This window comes from Ambystoma mexicanum, chromosome 12, assembly GCF_040938575.1.
Source record: "Ambystoma mexicanum isolate Mex_15411 chromosome 12, UKY_AmexF1_1, whole genome shotgun sequence".
Classification (NCBI taxonomy): domain Eukaryota; kingdom Metazoa; phylum Chordata; class Amphibia; order Caudata; family Ambystomatidae; genus Ambystoma; species Ambystoma mexicanum.
The window spans coordinates 982,412,961-982,429,258 of NC_090936.1; the positions used below are offsets into that span (position 1 = coordinate 982,412,961).

General features: G+C 44.0%; 1 protein-coding gene across 2 annotated transcripts in view; it reads left to right on the forward strand.

The window, feature by feature from the left end:
* Positions 1-16,298, forward strand: part of LOC138514163 (arylsulfatase A-like) — a 270,214-nt gene that overhangs the window by 205,659 nt on the left and 48,257 nt on the right. For both annotated transcript variants that reach the window (XM_069629470.1, XM_069629471.1), the window contains one exon: positions 9,307-9,431. In XM_069629470.1, coding sequence (XP_069485571.1) covers positions 9,307-9,431 — 125 coding nt within the window. The remainder of the gene's footprint in view (positions 1-9,306; positions 9,432-16,298) is intronic.

Genomic DNA, 16,298 nt, shown 5'->3' on the forward strand with positions numbered 1-16,298 from the left:
AGTACATACCCCTGGACGGGGCCCCCTCTCTACAGCAAAGGAATCTGTGAGCTCACTGTCTAACCCCCATCTCACTGATGCCCTATTATCAGAATAAAGGTTCTGAATAGCAGCCAATAAAGGCCCGGGAACTAATTTCTCTCTCAGCACAGACCACAGTTTGCAACAGGAAACGCTGTTGAATGCTGTACGGAGATCTATAAATATGGCATTGACTAACTTGTTGCAAAGACACATATTTGCCCAGTATTACATTCAACTTGACACATTGATCTATTGTGCTTATACCAGGGAAAAACCTAGCTTGGAGGTGGTTGATAATACTGTTCTCTAGAGCCCAATCTTGTAGGCGGGTCAACAGCACTTTTGCATACACTTTGCCCACTGCATCCAAAAGCAATATGGGCCTGTAGTTACCCAGATTCTTATTTTCATCCTTCTTATACAAAGCAATTATTATTGCGTCACGCCAAGATCACAGGACACCCCCCTGTCCCTGTTCCAAAATCGAACACACATTTCAGTTAGTGTATTTCTGCACGTCACTTCCAGATTAGTAAAGAATACTCACTTAGACGGGGCACATTGAATGCATCTGATGGGATTTAACATCAGGGAAGTAGATAGAAGGGAAATGAAGACTAAGAAGATGGATAAGCAATGTGATATAGGGTTGGGAACAGATCTAGGAGGGTTCTTGCAGCAGGCTGACCATGGAAATACCAAACGTTCTATTGACCTTGATAAGAAAGCAAGCTTCCAATCTTCCCCGAATGATAGTCCGCTTTACCTTTCACAGCACTAATGTGCGAAGCGTGGTGGAAAAATGCTCTACAATGTCTCAAAGAGACCAAGTGTAAAATGGGTCCTGGTTGGCGGGGGCTCTAGCTACTAATACATATTAACTAGAGCATGTGATTGCTAATATGGGAATAGTGGTGGGCTCGTGGGACACCTTTTGCTTCACCCATCTATTTGAACCCTGATGTGCTCAACTTTATGGATTTTGATATTTTATCGATGCAGGAAACATGGTTGCTTGCTGCGCCAGTGTTCGATGGTTTTGTTTGTTTTCAAATCCAGCAACGAAAGGTCTTGGGCGACACCCTTCTTCAGGTTTGATGATAGCCGTGAGAAATGGTATAGCGCTAGGGATTACTAGTTGGTTCAATCCAAATTCATTCATCCAAGCAGTAAAGCTTTCCTGGGACTGTGAGTGGTTCTCAGGATTAGGAACGTTTGTTTTAATTGATATCTAGTGGAACCCTCCTCTTTGCCCTACGGAAAACCTTTTGGACTTCATTGCTAATTTAGTGGATGAGTGTATGACAGGTTCCAACATAACTGCAATTTTTTTTTGTTAGCTGGTGACCTCAACATGAAATGTTTTGATGAAAATAGACAAAGGTTATTGCTTCATAAGATGGGATCTTCTGCTTCAGTGAAAAATGGTAGGGCCTGGATGTCCCTTATTGAATCAAGGGACCTCCATTTGGTAAATGGTACTGATGCAAGTAAGATCCCCACTAGGGATACCTGGAGCAGAGGCTCCCAGCGATCAACTCTGGATTATGTGTTTCTTTCAGGTAATATTTTTCAGTATCTCACTCAAATGGCAACAATTCCAAAATTTCCGAGTGATCATTAACTTTAAAAAATGTCTTGTGATTTTATCCAGAATGTGCTCCCTAGTGTTAAACTTGTATTCAGGGTGGGGGTCGAAATGGGTAGAAATTGGCTCTTATACAAACCGAGAATGTGGAGAAAATAAATATGCGATTTTAATGGATTTTTATAATGGTGAAGCTGAGTCTAAGAAAAGGAACTTGCATGCAGAGATTATGGTGATTGGAAAGCCAGCAAAGCAGGCCCAACAAAATACCGAACGAATGTTGCCCGCAATGGTGTCCAAAAGAACTAGACATGTTTGACATTTGATTATATCCCTGTGGACCCCAAAAATGGCTCTATACGTGAATACATAGAAAGTTTGGGTTAAATATTTTGAAGATACGTTTGCCAAGAGTCGTTAGTGTACAGCTGAACTCCTTGCTGCACTCTGAGAAGTGGATTTTGGATTATGATGAAGATGACATTTTAAATCTAATTAAATAAATTAAGAATTCAAGAGCCCCAGGCCCAGACGGCCTTTCAAATGCCGCCTTGAATAGTTCTCCTGAATTATGGGCGTAGTTCTTGATTGTTATTTAATTGGATATTAAAACAATAATTCCCCCCACCTTCCTGGAAATCAGCAGTAATAGTCCCCATTTTTAAAAGGGGCGGATGGACAAATCCTAAAAATGATCGTCTGATTCATAACCAATACACTTCCATGCATTTACAATTCTACCAAGATAACTAATCAACATACATTTTGTCTTTTGTGTTTACAGATATAAATCATCATTTACATCATGTTATTCTCAAGACATGTAAGATTCATATAATAAATTTAAAATTCGGACTGGCGGCAGTCTACTCCTTTTCTGCCATGATACCTTCTAATTTTTCCAAATAAAATGTTAGAGCAAAGGTTAATTTCATGTCGTTCCCTCTGCCCTCAAGTTCCATCAATCCTCTCCATTGAGGTGTGGTCTCTTTATAATTTCGGACCCTAGATGAGTAGTTCTTATCTCAGTGAGTTTCTTGCAGTTTAACACCAGGTGTTTCAATGTTTCTTCTTCAGCTCTGCAGAACCTGCACTCATCATCCAATTTCTTATCCTTACTTCTTATGTTGATTACAGTTTTGGTTTGAAACGGGTTCATGCGAAATTTCATAAAGATTTTCCTTTTTTTTTTCTGCAGGAAAGATTTGAAGATATTTTGGGAAAGTGTTCACAGCTCTTGCTTCCGGGGCAACCTGTGCCATGCATCTATGATGCGCTCTCTGATCCAGGTTTTCACACCAGTCCTGATATCATAATTTGCTTTTCACAGCATTGGGGTTTTGTTTCAGCATTAATTGATCGACTTGCAGTTGTTTTAGCGTAGTCGCACAGTTTTGCTTCCATTTACTCAGTATGGATTCATCCAGATTAGTTGCATCTGTGCGCAAGATTTGGTATTGCGGTAGGTCGTCGGCTCCTAGTACTTTCCTGTACACTGAAAGCATATTCCACATCACCTTTGCATTAATCGAGGTTAAATCCAACTCCTATCTAATGCAGGCAATTGGTGTCCCTCTTAGCAGCAATAGAATTTTGCTCCAATATGTGTTTTCACACAAAGACCATATTGCAGCCGGGCAGCCCAGCATTGCTTCTCCACCAAAAATCAATGCTGGAATGACCTTTAGCTTTGTAAAATTCTATTGGCGGTTCCAGAGTGAAACTCCCGTACTTTTTGTTTATCACGGTTCCCTGGGCTGCCAAAGCTTTACATTTCCAACGAATTTTCTCCACCATTTGATCGTCGTTGATGCGTGAGTTTTTAATTACACCTAGATATTGGGTCTCCATCGTAAGTTTAATTGCTTTTTTTCCGGTGACCCATTTAAATCTTTCCAAAGTTCTTCGTGTCGAACCAGTACGATTTTGCAGCACCAATATCTCTGTTTTTGTCGGGTTGATCGCCTTTTTGGGCATGCCAGATAAAATGTTTGCATCACTGGTTTTGTCACAGCTGGAATGTTGGGTAAAGATGAAATTCCAAAGAGATATTTATCAAACGGAATTCGTCAAGGACTTGGGCACAGTCGCGAATGGCTTTATAATTAATATTTTTAAGAAACTGACGATTCTTGAAGGTTCGGTTGTTTATTTAGCGTTCATTGACTTTGCCCTTGACTTCGATTCTACCAATCGTATTTTACTCTGGAACAAACTCATTAGTTCGAGTGGCCCTTCCCATTTAATTGAAATCCTAATAGTGAAACGTCTCTGTGTTAAATAGATTGGCAAGCTATACCTCTCCCCTGCACTTGCACATTCTCTATGTCATTGGGCTTAGTCAAATCATTGTTTTCTGTACCCCTCCCTTGCCTTGTCGCGCCCTGAAACACTTGTGTCTGGGCACGCTATAAATACAATATATATCATATCCAGAGATATGGTGACCCATAAGGGCCTAAAATAAGGCTGCAAGCTTGTGCCTTATTTTATTAAGAACACATTTATTTGTTCTTGATTTAGGCGAGTTTTCAAAGCAGGCTAGGTCTTTTTCCCCCATGTTTAGGAGGCCTTCCCATCTACTGGCTCCTATATGTGAATGACCCGGTCAGAAGCAAATTGGCCTCCAGAGGCAATTGGATTCGTTGCAGCTTTATCCTGTTAATAATGGGTTTGTCGGCAAACGTCACAAAATGTATGGTGATGAGCATGTGTACCCCGAAAAAAAGAAGAAAAAAAAAACTGAGATCAGTATACAAATGAAATTTGGATAGTTGACGCCCAAACAGAGTACACTCTTTTTCAATTATCTAGGCTTTTCCCTTAGTGGCAGTGTAAGAGATGTCCCCTATAGTGCCATTCTCAGGAGAAAGGCTGGTACTCATGCTGCCCAAGGAGTGATTATCAATAAGGGGTTTGGATGTTTTTCGATAGAACCAGTTGTGCAGTTTTATAAACTGGAGGTGGTCCCGTCACTGACTGTTTATCTTTGCCTACTGGCAGAGAGATGGAATTCATTGGCAGGGATTTTTTGGAAAAAGATATGACCTATTCCTAAATCTGTCCCAATCCAATGGATCTGGTATGAGCTAGGCCTCTCGCTACAGGCGATGGATGGTTCATTGGAAATTGGAGGCCTTTTTTCGAAAATGTATGCTGATGGGAACTCTGTGTTGGTGGCATTGCAGGAGGCATTGAGTGACAGCAAGGGCACATCTCTTTCCCAGTGGGGACAGTTGTGTTTAGATTTTCTCCAGAGAGCGGATGCCTCTATAGATCTCTTAATTGAGAATCCAATGGTGGTCAAATGGTCAAAGTGAAAATTAATCCAAACGCAGGAAGCCTGTAGAAGGTATACATTGTTTTACTATTTCACACGAGACGAAACCTCTAAACGAACTTACTAGATATTTAAAGTCTTTTCCGAATATACATTTTAGAGATCAGTTTTTGTGAGTGAGATTTAATTTATATTCCACTAGGGAGGTTCTGGCTATGAGATTCACAGAAACGTTTTATAATGGCACAATTCCATAGGAAAACGTTCTGTGAATCGGGCCCAATATGTAGATGTGAAAGGCCTGACCTGTAGGTTTTGTAAGCTCTCTATAGAGATTGAGTCGCTTAAACATTTGCTGCTCTTTAGCAGGGGGTGGACCGAATTGAGGACTTTGCATTTCGATCCTTTTTTTGTACAATACAGAGAATTAAATGCAGAAGAATGAAGGAGGAGGATCTGTGGGGCCAAAACTATATCCTTAGTTTTAGCAGCCATTAGATTTTTACATTTTCTGTCATTATCAATGTGATAAAATAACATTGTTTTTCCTTTTTTGATTGTGGAAATAGATTTTAGGTTGCATTGGCTGTATAATTATTTTTTTTTTGGTGCTGTTTTTGGGTTTTAATGTATGGATTTTTAGCGAAAGGTTCTGTTTGAATCAAACGCTTAATACATTTTTATTTTTAAAAAGCTACCACAGCAGCTGGACTATCTGGACCGAGGAAGAGTGTGTACCTATTCACTGGTTTAAGCTTTCCAACCAGCTCTGATTGTGGATGTTTTTTTTTGCTGTGCTGGAAGGTTGCCGCTATGGTTTGTTTCAGAAAGAGCATTCATACTTCAGATGGATTGAAAGCTGATGTTGGAGGCAGGGTGAGCATCGGTCTTTGGTGTGGGGGTTCCGTGTTTCAATGGTTGTTACCTCGAAAAGCACTCAGTTATATGTATCTGTACTCTGTAAAGCGCTCCGTTCCTTCTCGAAGTTAGGTCCACGCGCAATGAATACCATAACAACAATAGTGAGTGTAAAGGTTGAAATCCCATAGTGTGGTTTTTGAGTAGGTCTGGTATTGAGCCCTATAGTGTTAAACTTGTATAGTAGCAGGCTGAAGCATGAGTGCTGTGGCCAATCTTCTTTGGTAATTCAGCATTTCTTTCCCTGGCAGGAACAGCATGTGTTGGTGGAAAGTGCCTGCAGTGTGTATATTTCCATAATTGTTTTCTGTCTTATTGACATTTGTTTATGTCATGAATAAATGCAGGGTGAGATGAGCTGCAATATTTGTTCTAGACGGCGGTATTTCCCGCTAATGGCACCTCTGTATGGTCCAGCATAAATGGACAAAATCGAAAAGTATCAAGTAATGTTTACAAAGCATGTGCATACCAGCGACATGCTATTGATTGGAGACTGAGGGGCAAATTAGCTCATTGACATGCTTGTGACTGCTGACCAGTGCAGTGCTTGGAGCAATGCGTACGACCAATAAAGATGTGCTTTCTGGACTTAAGGGAGAAAACAGTGGTACACCAACACTTCTGGAGGTCTTCTATCTGTGATTCTAAATGACTCCAATATGCAGATGACCTTGATATCCCAGCAACCACCAAGTGCCCTGGAAGAATACTGTGTGACATGGGCCCTCAAGCTGATCCTAAATGGCCATAAAGTATGGTCTTCTAGACTAGTTAGTGCACTGGCTCGAATGCAAAATGTAAACCTCTTTATTAATGGAGCAGCCGTCTGCGTACACCAGACTACCCTACAGTAGTACTATGGGCTCAGGAGTTATTCTATAATTTAAAGTGTCAATAAAACCATTATTTGAGAAATCCAGCCCATGAAAAGGCAACTACCCATACTTCACTAGTATAACTAAGGCTGAATCTCTTTGATCATATTATATCTCCCAGTCCTACTTTATTGGAATAAAGTACACGGTCTAGCAGCATGGTATAACAAATAGGCCAGGTCTCCCACACACTATGCAAATCCATCTGTAGAGCAGCATTTGGGAGATTCCCCACTGCTGATCTAGGTACAGACGTGCATTTTTACGTTTTGGAATCTCATAAGGAAAGCTTCCCCCTAAATAGCCTCCACTAACGGATGCTAAAAGACAGAATAGCCAAACACTTCACAGAAGAAATGAAATAATATGCCCCAACACTACATACAATTCCATTGCATCAACACAACTCAAGCAAGCATAAAGGTCATTCACGTCGTGGCATGAATGCCAGGTCAACATATGCCCACTGCACCCCTTTTCTTACTTGCCAGAAACCAGTGGTAAGCGTACAATTTGTGGCTTATGGGATTTGGGCAAAATGTTCAAGCTGCCATGTTTAGTTCTACAATACCCACTGCTATAATTGGGCAAAAGGTCCGGCTTTTTAGCAAATAACAGAATGTTTGCTTTCAGACTGAATGACCGCAAATGTAACCATTCTGCATTTTTTATCATAAAACACAAACTAGAATGTTGAAGATCACTTCGACAAAAAGGTAACTTTCAGTGTACCCGATTTCTTTTTTTTTTTCTGTAAACACAAAGCACAAAAACCCCACCAAATACCGACTGAATAACCAGATTGTAAACAGAAGATGGCAAAGACAAATAAAAAACAATAATTCACCAGTAGTTTTGGTGTTAACTGCTGTTCTTTGCCTTTTGCATGTATATGCATCAGGGTGCCTGGTGGAGAGAGTGCAAAGTTTCAAAGGAGCATGTGATAAGGGGTGCAGGTGTGCAAGAGAACGAGAAGGGAAATAGAGCAATGGAGGAAGCCATTGATGGAGGGTGCCATCCATGATGAGCAAGAGGAAATGGCTCTGATATGCACAGAGTTAGCGCTAGAGAGTTAGAGGCTTTTCCATGCAGCGATTGGGGGGTAGAGCTCTCTTTCCTCCGGAGGTGCCTCCCTCTGGAACAGCCTCCCTGCCCCTCTCAGATTTGAAACAGATCCAGAAGCTTCTCACAGCCTTCCTTTTCTCTTCTTCCTTCCCACTCCCCTGCTAATGTCCCCGTCTGCTTCTTAACTGGCTGCCTGGTTCCTTCAGTCTTCAGGGCCCCACACCCCCCATTCCAGTCTACCCCTGCACTTGGTCTTCCTCACCTCCTCAACCTGCACTGCCCTTCCAAGCCCCTCCACCCGCTCTTGCCTGGCTGGCCTGCACCCTTGTAGCCCTTCCAGCCCCTTATCTTGCACTTAGCCTGTGGACCTTCCTTCCCCTGCACTCTGTTTTCCCCTGGCTCTATCGACCTGGCCTCCCCTGGCACTCTCTCTTTTCTCTTGGCCCTTCTGCCAGACTTGCACTCCCCTTCCTGCCCCACCCCCTCTCCCCTGCACTTCTCTAATTGCACTTGCACGTTCTGAATGTCACAAGGCCTAATAGAAATGGTTTTTGTTTTTGTTTTCCTCCCGCACCCTCTTGTCTTGTTGCACCACGAAACACTTTGTATAGGCATATTATAAATACTCAATCAAAGGGTGAGAGAGTGTAAGAAATAAAGCGAGAGTGAGAGAAAGAAGCAGGAGGTAGTGGAATAGGGGGGGGATAGGGGAATAGAGGCGGATTGTGGTAAAGCAAAAGGGGTTAGGGTTGAGTAGCAAGAGCGGTAGGATGGGTGGGATGGACAGAGGGCGGGGGCATTGCAGTAGAGAGGGGGTGTAGGGTGGGTGGAAGGAGAGTCGGGGTGGGATCGGTGGATGACTGGGGAAGAAAGGGTGAGGTGGGGGGTATAGAGAGTGGGTATGGGGAAGGGTGGGTGTGGGTAGAGAAGCAGCTTGGTAAGACTTAAAGATCTGCCATCGAAAGTAGCCCAAAATGACTGCTCGGAAATCGAAAACCTGGCACCAGAATTGCTTCTTACAAAGCTGCTGATTAGAATAAATATTGTTAGAGAATTGGGTAGTACGGTGGAGGAGTTTGGAAAAAATAAAGAATAGTGAGTTGGCCTATTCATGCTGTGGCATTGCCGGTTGCTATGCCAACCAAATATATTCTGATTTTCCACCCCCACAGCACAAATTTGTCACAACTAATAAAGCTCATAGGATAGTCTACTTCTTTTTGCTAGATTCTAAGTTGCCTTTCTCTGCACTACGGTGCATTCAACGACATTTGAGGCATGTACTTGCTCAGATTCTGCAAATAAAAATAATTTGCCATACTCAGAACTTTGCCTGATTCTCAGAACTGCCTGAAACTGCACAGGGAGCATCAATATCCACTGAGCTTTATAGATGCATTTAGAAATGGGAAGGAAGTGAGATTAATCATGAGCATACTATTTTTATGCATCCTATGTATTTACATTTGCAATATTTGTCTGACATTTACAATCAATGTATTCATGTACAATATCTGCATAATTTCTTTACTCTTTTCTCACCTTTCCTTCAGCCCTGAAACAATGCGCATGTCTCGGGGCGGAAGCTCAGGCCTGATGAAATGTGGCAAGGGCACCACCTATGAGGGCGGAATGAGAGAGCCCGCCATTGCTTATTGGCCAGGACATATAACTCCAGGTACAGTGATGATTTACTGTCTGTTGCATTTTAATCACCTTGGGAAAGCACAAGCATAGATACGCGGAGAAGCCTGCTATTGTACATGGCACAATATAGGTTATTACCTTGACCTATACTGAAAAGCTATTGTGCAAAGAAAGCATCCACCATGTTTGGGTCAGATGTGCCACTATCATTGAGCAGGACATCCAATTGCAGGTATATTTACATGCAATCCCTGTAGAAACATTTTATTGGATGAAAAACGTGCACAATGAACCTACACAAACTTTAGGTACCATCGTTTAGCACCTTTTTAGAGCCTTCTGTGATGCAAAAAAAGCCTCTTCCATGAGAGGATGAGGAGTCCACCATTGCCTCCTAATCCGGAAACAGAGTTTCTGGTGCAGTGAATAGTCCTACTCTTGTTCTAGTTAGGGAGACACACATGTGTAAGATTAAAGAGCCCTCGGTGAGTCTGTTGACTAGAAGGCAAGTCTTAGATCAAACAATGTAACATCCTACAAAACTTTACTTTTCACCAGGGGTGGGTGCTTACGGAGGGGGTCTTGTTTTATTACTGTCTCTGTATAGGGGGTTGTTTGTGGTGTTCTTGAGGAAAGACTCTCTTTCTCTGATGTAACATAATTGTTGAGCAGTGTTTTAGATGGGTCTGCTTTTCCTGTGGACATTTCGCATTAATAATACAAGTTTATAATAACATTTCTAGTGTAATGAGCAATCGTATAGGGAGCAGGGGGTGGCAGGTGTATTCTCTGCAAAAGGAATTCTAGCTTTCAAAACAAACAGGACGGCTGGGGTCCCTAACTATTTTATTATTTTTTATTAAGCAGGATATGCTATATACCAGAACACCCTCTCCGACTCGTAACCAGTCTATGGTCTGTCCCCACCATGGCTCCTGTGCCTTGTGATTGGCTTTATCACGTAACTTCTTATATTTTCAAAGAATCGTGTACTCTTTCCCATGTACTGTCAAAAGCCAGACTGAGAAGAAAAGTTGGTCGATTCCTTAGCAGTCAATTCCTTAGTGGGCAGGACAGGGACTCCCCATAATCTTCATGGGGTATGAACATAGCCCTTCTTAGAACTCCCAGCCTATAGGCAGATGGGGCAAGGAAAGGGCAGAGCGTTTTTCTGGGTTTGTTGAACGGACTTACTCAAGTTTTCCTTCATGTCTTGCATTAAATGTGTAACTTTGAACCTTTCCATGCCCGAACAGCTATATCATGCATTCGGCGAACGACTGGCCAAGTTCTATTCCATATACTCCTTGATAGTTGCATGAGCTCATATTCTATTAATTCTACATGTGCATAGCTGCATGCCACAGGGTGCCGTGCCACATGCTGAGTACCACCAGAGGTTCGGTCCAGCCGTTCACATAATGCCGACTACCAATACTATATGCGTTTATGCTGCATGTGTAGCATAATGTTCATAGGGTCCCCTAAAACAAAAGAAAATGTCAGACCGTGTTATTATAGAATTGTCACACTCGCTCTCTCCTTCTTCCCTGAATGCTATTCTAGTTTTGCTCGGTGCTGGGGAGATTTCTTTGTCATATTATCCTTTTGTTTCCCCAAACATTCATTCAGCACACAGCCAACTCTTGACCTGGACACTCTGATACTGCTGCCAGTAGGCACAGCATTACTGGGTATCTCGAGTACTCTTCAGAAAGGAAATTGTTATGAATACCCGGTTTGCAAGCCTCCACAACTTATAGTAACTCTTGAGCACATCTCAAGGCCATCACACATCCATAACTCGATTTAAATAATATCTACACATACTGGACAGCTAAATGACCAGATAAGTTACTTGTCCATCATAGACGAACAAGTTACTTCTTACCTGGTAACGTTTTTCCGATGGGATGTTCCTCCGACGTATTCCTTATCTTGATAGATCATCTCCAGCTTGCTGGCCTCGGAACATTTTTTTCAGTAGAGGGCGCTGCGCGTCGATGTCCCTCGAGCCGATGTCCCTCGACAGCCTCCATATCAGCGCCAACGTCATCATGCGTATAAATAGACTTGCGCAGCGTCCGTTGCTCAGTTCCGTTTTGACGTTAACAGTTGTTTTACATGAATTGGTTAGTGACCCAGAAGGAGCGTAAGCTGTAACCACAAGGGAAGTTTTACTGAGGGGATAGATGGGAGGGGCGATAAGGAATACGTCGGAGGAACATCGCATCGAAAGAACGTTACCAGGTAAGAAGTAACTTGTTCTTCGAAGGGATTGTGTCCTCCGACGTAATCCTTATCTTGATAGACTCCCATAGCAGTGGTGTGTAACTGGAGGTGGGAGTAAAATTGCCATGTTTCCCTTCAGGAGTGAACAGAGTGCAACACAGCTTTGCCAAATGTAGTCTCTTGGCTAGAGGAGGAATCCAGGTTGTAAAATCTTGTGAAGGTATATGCGGACGACCATGTGGCAGCCGCACATATGTCTCGAATCGGTACCCCTCTTTGGAGGGCCGAAGAGGCTGCGATACCCCTGGTTGAATGAGCCCTAAGATTTTGAGGAGGCTCTTTCCCTGCCAGTTTGTAACATTCCAGAATGGCTAAAATAATCCATCTGGAAATGGTCTGTTTTGTTATCGGTAATCCCAATTTGTGCCCTGAGTAACCTACGAACAGTTGGTGTGCTTGCCTAATCCTAGCAAGTCTGCTGAAAGCTTAAAAAGCTTAAAACCCGCCTTGGGTCCAGCCTATGCAGCCTTTCTTCCTCTTTCCCTGGATGGAGAGGGGGATAAAATGAAGGCAAGGTAATCTTCTGAGTGATGTGGAATCCAGAAGCCACCTTTGGGAGAAAATTAGGCTTCACTTGTAGGACAACTTTGTCTTTATGAAAAATTGTATGAGGGGGTTTACAAGATAGAGCCTGTAATTCGCTCACCCTCCTAGCAAATGTCAATGCCACTAATAAGACAGTAAGGGTGAGAAACCTTAGTGAACAAGAGTGGAGTGGTTCAAAAGGAGTACCGATCAGGAAATGTAAGACTAAATTTAAGTCCCATAAGGGAACTTGGAATGGTCTTGGAGGATAGACATTGTTTAATCCCTTCAGAAATTGTATTACTAAGGGTAACTTGAAATACAATGGTTCCTCTGCAGTGCGCTTGAAGATCGATAGCGCTGCGAGATAGCCCTTGATAGTGCCAACTTGAAGGCCCGAATTTGCCAAATAGAGTAGAAAAGATAACACCGTTGGTGTACCACATGAAAAGGGGTCGATATTCTTTTCTCTACACCAGCTGCAAAATTTGTTCCAACGGCAGCGGTATAAAGTGCCTTCTTGTGAAAACAACACCTCCATGACGTCATCTGGGAGGTCCCAATCCTTGTACCTCAACCTTTCAGATACCAAGCGTGAAGGTTGAGGGTTCTGATGTCTGGATGGAGAACCTGACCTCCCTTCTGCGAGAGAAGATTCTCCTTGTTTGGAAGACGAATTGGAGGGCAGATGGACATGTCCAGAAGATCCGGGTACCACGTTCTCCTGGCCCAGTCTGGGGCAATTGGGATCATGGCTTTCCGGAACCTTCTCAACCTCCTGATCATTTGAGGAATGACCGGGACTGGAGGAAACGCGTACAGAAGTGGAAACGACGACTCCACTACGAACGCGTCCCCTAGGGCTCCTCTCGGGGGAAATTCCCTTGAACAAAACTGATCGCACTTCCTGTTGATGCTGGTGGCGAACAGATCCACTTGAGGGGTTCCCCAAAGGGTGAAGATCTGTTGAAGGACTTCCTGAGCTAGTTCCCACTCGTGGGAGACTGTACTCTGCCTGCTCAGAGTGTCCGCTGTCAAGTTTTTCTCTCCGGCTAAGTGAACTCCAATGGAGAGATTCCTTCTTGGATTGCCCAAAACCAGAGCTGCATCGCCTCTCTGCACAGAGGCAGTGATCCTACGCCTCCTCTTTTGTTGAGGTAGTGCATGGCCACTGTGTTGTCCGTCATTATCAGGACATTTTTCCCTTGTACAGATGGCAGAAAAGCCTTCAGCGCTAGTCTGATTGCTCTCAGCTCTAACAGATTGATATGTAGTCTGGAGGCATCTGTGACTACTGTTATCTCCGGCCATGGTTGCCAAAACAGTTCTCCTTTCAAGATGTTCTCCTGGCAGGCCCACCACTGAAGGTCTCGAGCCACCTTGTCCGGAACCTGAAGGAAATCTGTCATTCTCCCTGAGAATTGCGACCACTGAGTTATTAGTGCCCACTGAAGACATCTCATTCTCAGGCGAGCCTCTGGCACAAGGAAGATGCAGGATGCCATGAGGCCTAGCAACCTCAAAAAGTCGAGGCTGGGAGACGTTGGGCATTTTGAAACTTGGTGACCATCTGCAGAATATCTTGAGCCCTCCCCTGGGAAAAGCCTCGCCACCAGAGGTAAGTGTCCAGGACCGCTCCAATGAACTGGAGTCTCTGTGATGGTATCATCTGTGACTTCTTTAAATTGAGGGAGAAGCCCAGTTTGTGAAGGAAGTGGCAGACATAATCTAGCTGGATCTGAGCTTGTTCCGGAGATACAGCTCTGATCAGCCAATCGTCCGGTAGGGGTAGACGTGAATCCCTTCCCTCCTTAGACTTGCAGCCACTACCGACATTAGCTTGGTGAAGACCCTCGGGCGGAGGTCAGCCCAAATGGCAGAACTCGAAATTGATAATGAGAGCTGCCAATTGGTGTCTTATGAGGAGAGTCCTCAGAGTGATTTAGAGGCGGCTGATGCAGGTGCCGAGGGTAAAGAGGTACCTGCTGCTGCTGTTGCGGCTTTTGTATTTTTACCCCGTCCACCTCAGGTGAATCTTTTTTGACCTCTTTGAACCGACTGTCCTCTGCCTTTTCCGAATGCAGAATAAAAGCGAAAGGACTTACCTCTCCAAGAGGTTCCTAAGGGGCGATATGGCGTTCGACGGATTGCAGCACCCAGGGATTTTGCTGCTGCTTTGGAAGTCTGTAACTTTTCTAGGCTGTCATTCGCCTTCTTACCAAACAAAGAAGAGCCGTCAAAGGGCATATTTAAAAGTCTGGCTTGTACATCTGGAGCAAACCCAGACTTTCGCAACCACGCAAATCTGCGGGTTGTAGTACTTGCCGCCATGGCCCTACTGATGCTGTCAGCAGAATCAATGCCAGATTGAAGGGATTCGCACATTGCGTCTTTACCATCCTTAATGATGTTTAGAAACGCTTCCCTTTCTTCTCCCTCTGGGAGGCAGTCAGCCGCTGATGAAGCACACTCCCAAAGTGTATGGCTGAACCTTGCGAGCATACAAGTCGCGTTAATAGATTTCAACGCCATGCTACATGCAGAAAAAACTTTCTTAGCCATAGAATCGTATCTTTTGTCATCCCTGTCCTGTGGAACAGTAGGGTATGTCGATCTACTGCCTGATGCAGTTGCTGCTTGAACAACCAGACTCTCTGGAGTTGGATGTTTAGACAAAAATTCAGGGTCAGTAGTAGATGCCCTATATTTGGCTGATAACATTTTGTTAACCGCCGGGATAACCTCAGGGGTTTCCCAGTTAGCCAATATTTTTCTTTGTAATGCAGCGTGAAATGGAACCACAGGATCCTCCTGTGGGCCTTTAACTAAAATGTCTGTAAGGTCATCCTGTTGGAATGCAGGTGAAGGTTTAGACCAACCCATGAATTCTATAATTCTTGCCATTAAAATTCTGTAAGGGGTCTCGGCATGTTCCCCTGGTTCTGGTTTGGCAAAATCTATTTCTGGGGAAGTATCTAACCCACTTGCCTCATGTAAGGATTCTCGAAGGTCCCTCAACCAATTTTCCTCAGAGGTAAATTCCTCTGGTTCTGGTGTTGCAGATCTCTGCAAGCCAAAGGGTCTTTCTTGATCCGGATCCTCCCCTTCCTCATAAATTGAAGACAAAGGTCTGAAATGATCAGACTTTGGAAATGGCTTAAATCCCATTTCCAGAGCAGAAGGGGCTAAATGTGTCATAATTGGTTGGGAAAACGTTGACGTCGTCGACGCGGACGTTAAAGGCTTCAAAAACACCGAAAAAGTCATCGAGAAGATTGGAAGTGGCCTCGAAGAACTAGAGAGGATCGGGATCCTACTCGAGGTTGTCGATGACCTCGAAGTCATGTTAGAGGCTCTGGGTATGACCACTGGCTGTGAGGTAGTGATGGCCGTGGGTTTGCTCTTCTTAGGCGTCGATGTCGGCGTCGAAGACTGCATCGATTCGATCGACCTATGCGTCGATGAGCCCTTCGACAATGGCGTCGAGGACGCAGATTCATGCGTCAAAGGTACCTTCGACGATGGCGTCGATGGCACAGTGCCTTTGCTCGAGGGTTTGTGATGCTCTCGAGTAGTTTCTTTCGCCGGGTGCAATGACTCGCGGCGTTTAGGTTTTTTGGGTCTTTCACCCAGGGTAACACCCTCAGCTGTCTTCGAGGGGGTCGAGGCCGCTTTCTCGAAGACGCTAAGCATCCTTTTACCGAATTCCTCCCACTCAGCCTGAGAGCTATGTTTTGTGGGGCAGGTGACTCTTTCCGGAGAAACAGAAGAAGAGGAGGAAGGGGATCTTCGACATCTCTTACTTGAATGCTTGGATCTCGAAGAGTGGTGGGAACTGCTTCGAGACCTAGACCGAGAATGTTTCCTGTGTCGGCGAGGAGACGAATGTCTCGACTCTGCCGAGGAAACTTTTGAAGGAGTTTTAACTGTCTTACCTCTCTCAAGCTTCCCCTTACGCTCCTTCAAGGCTTTCGCCGTCATGGACATGCAGTCCTCGCACTCCGAACATTGGTGCTCCGATCCCAGGCACCACAAACAGATCCTGTGAGGATTTGTCAACAACATTTTCTTTCCACAGTCT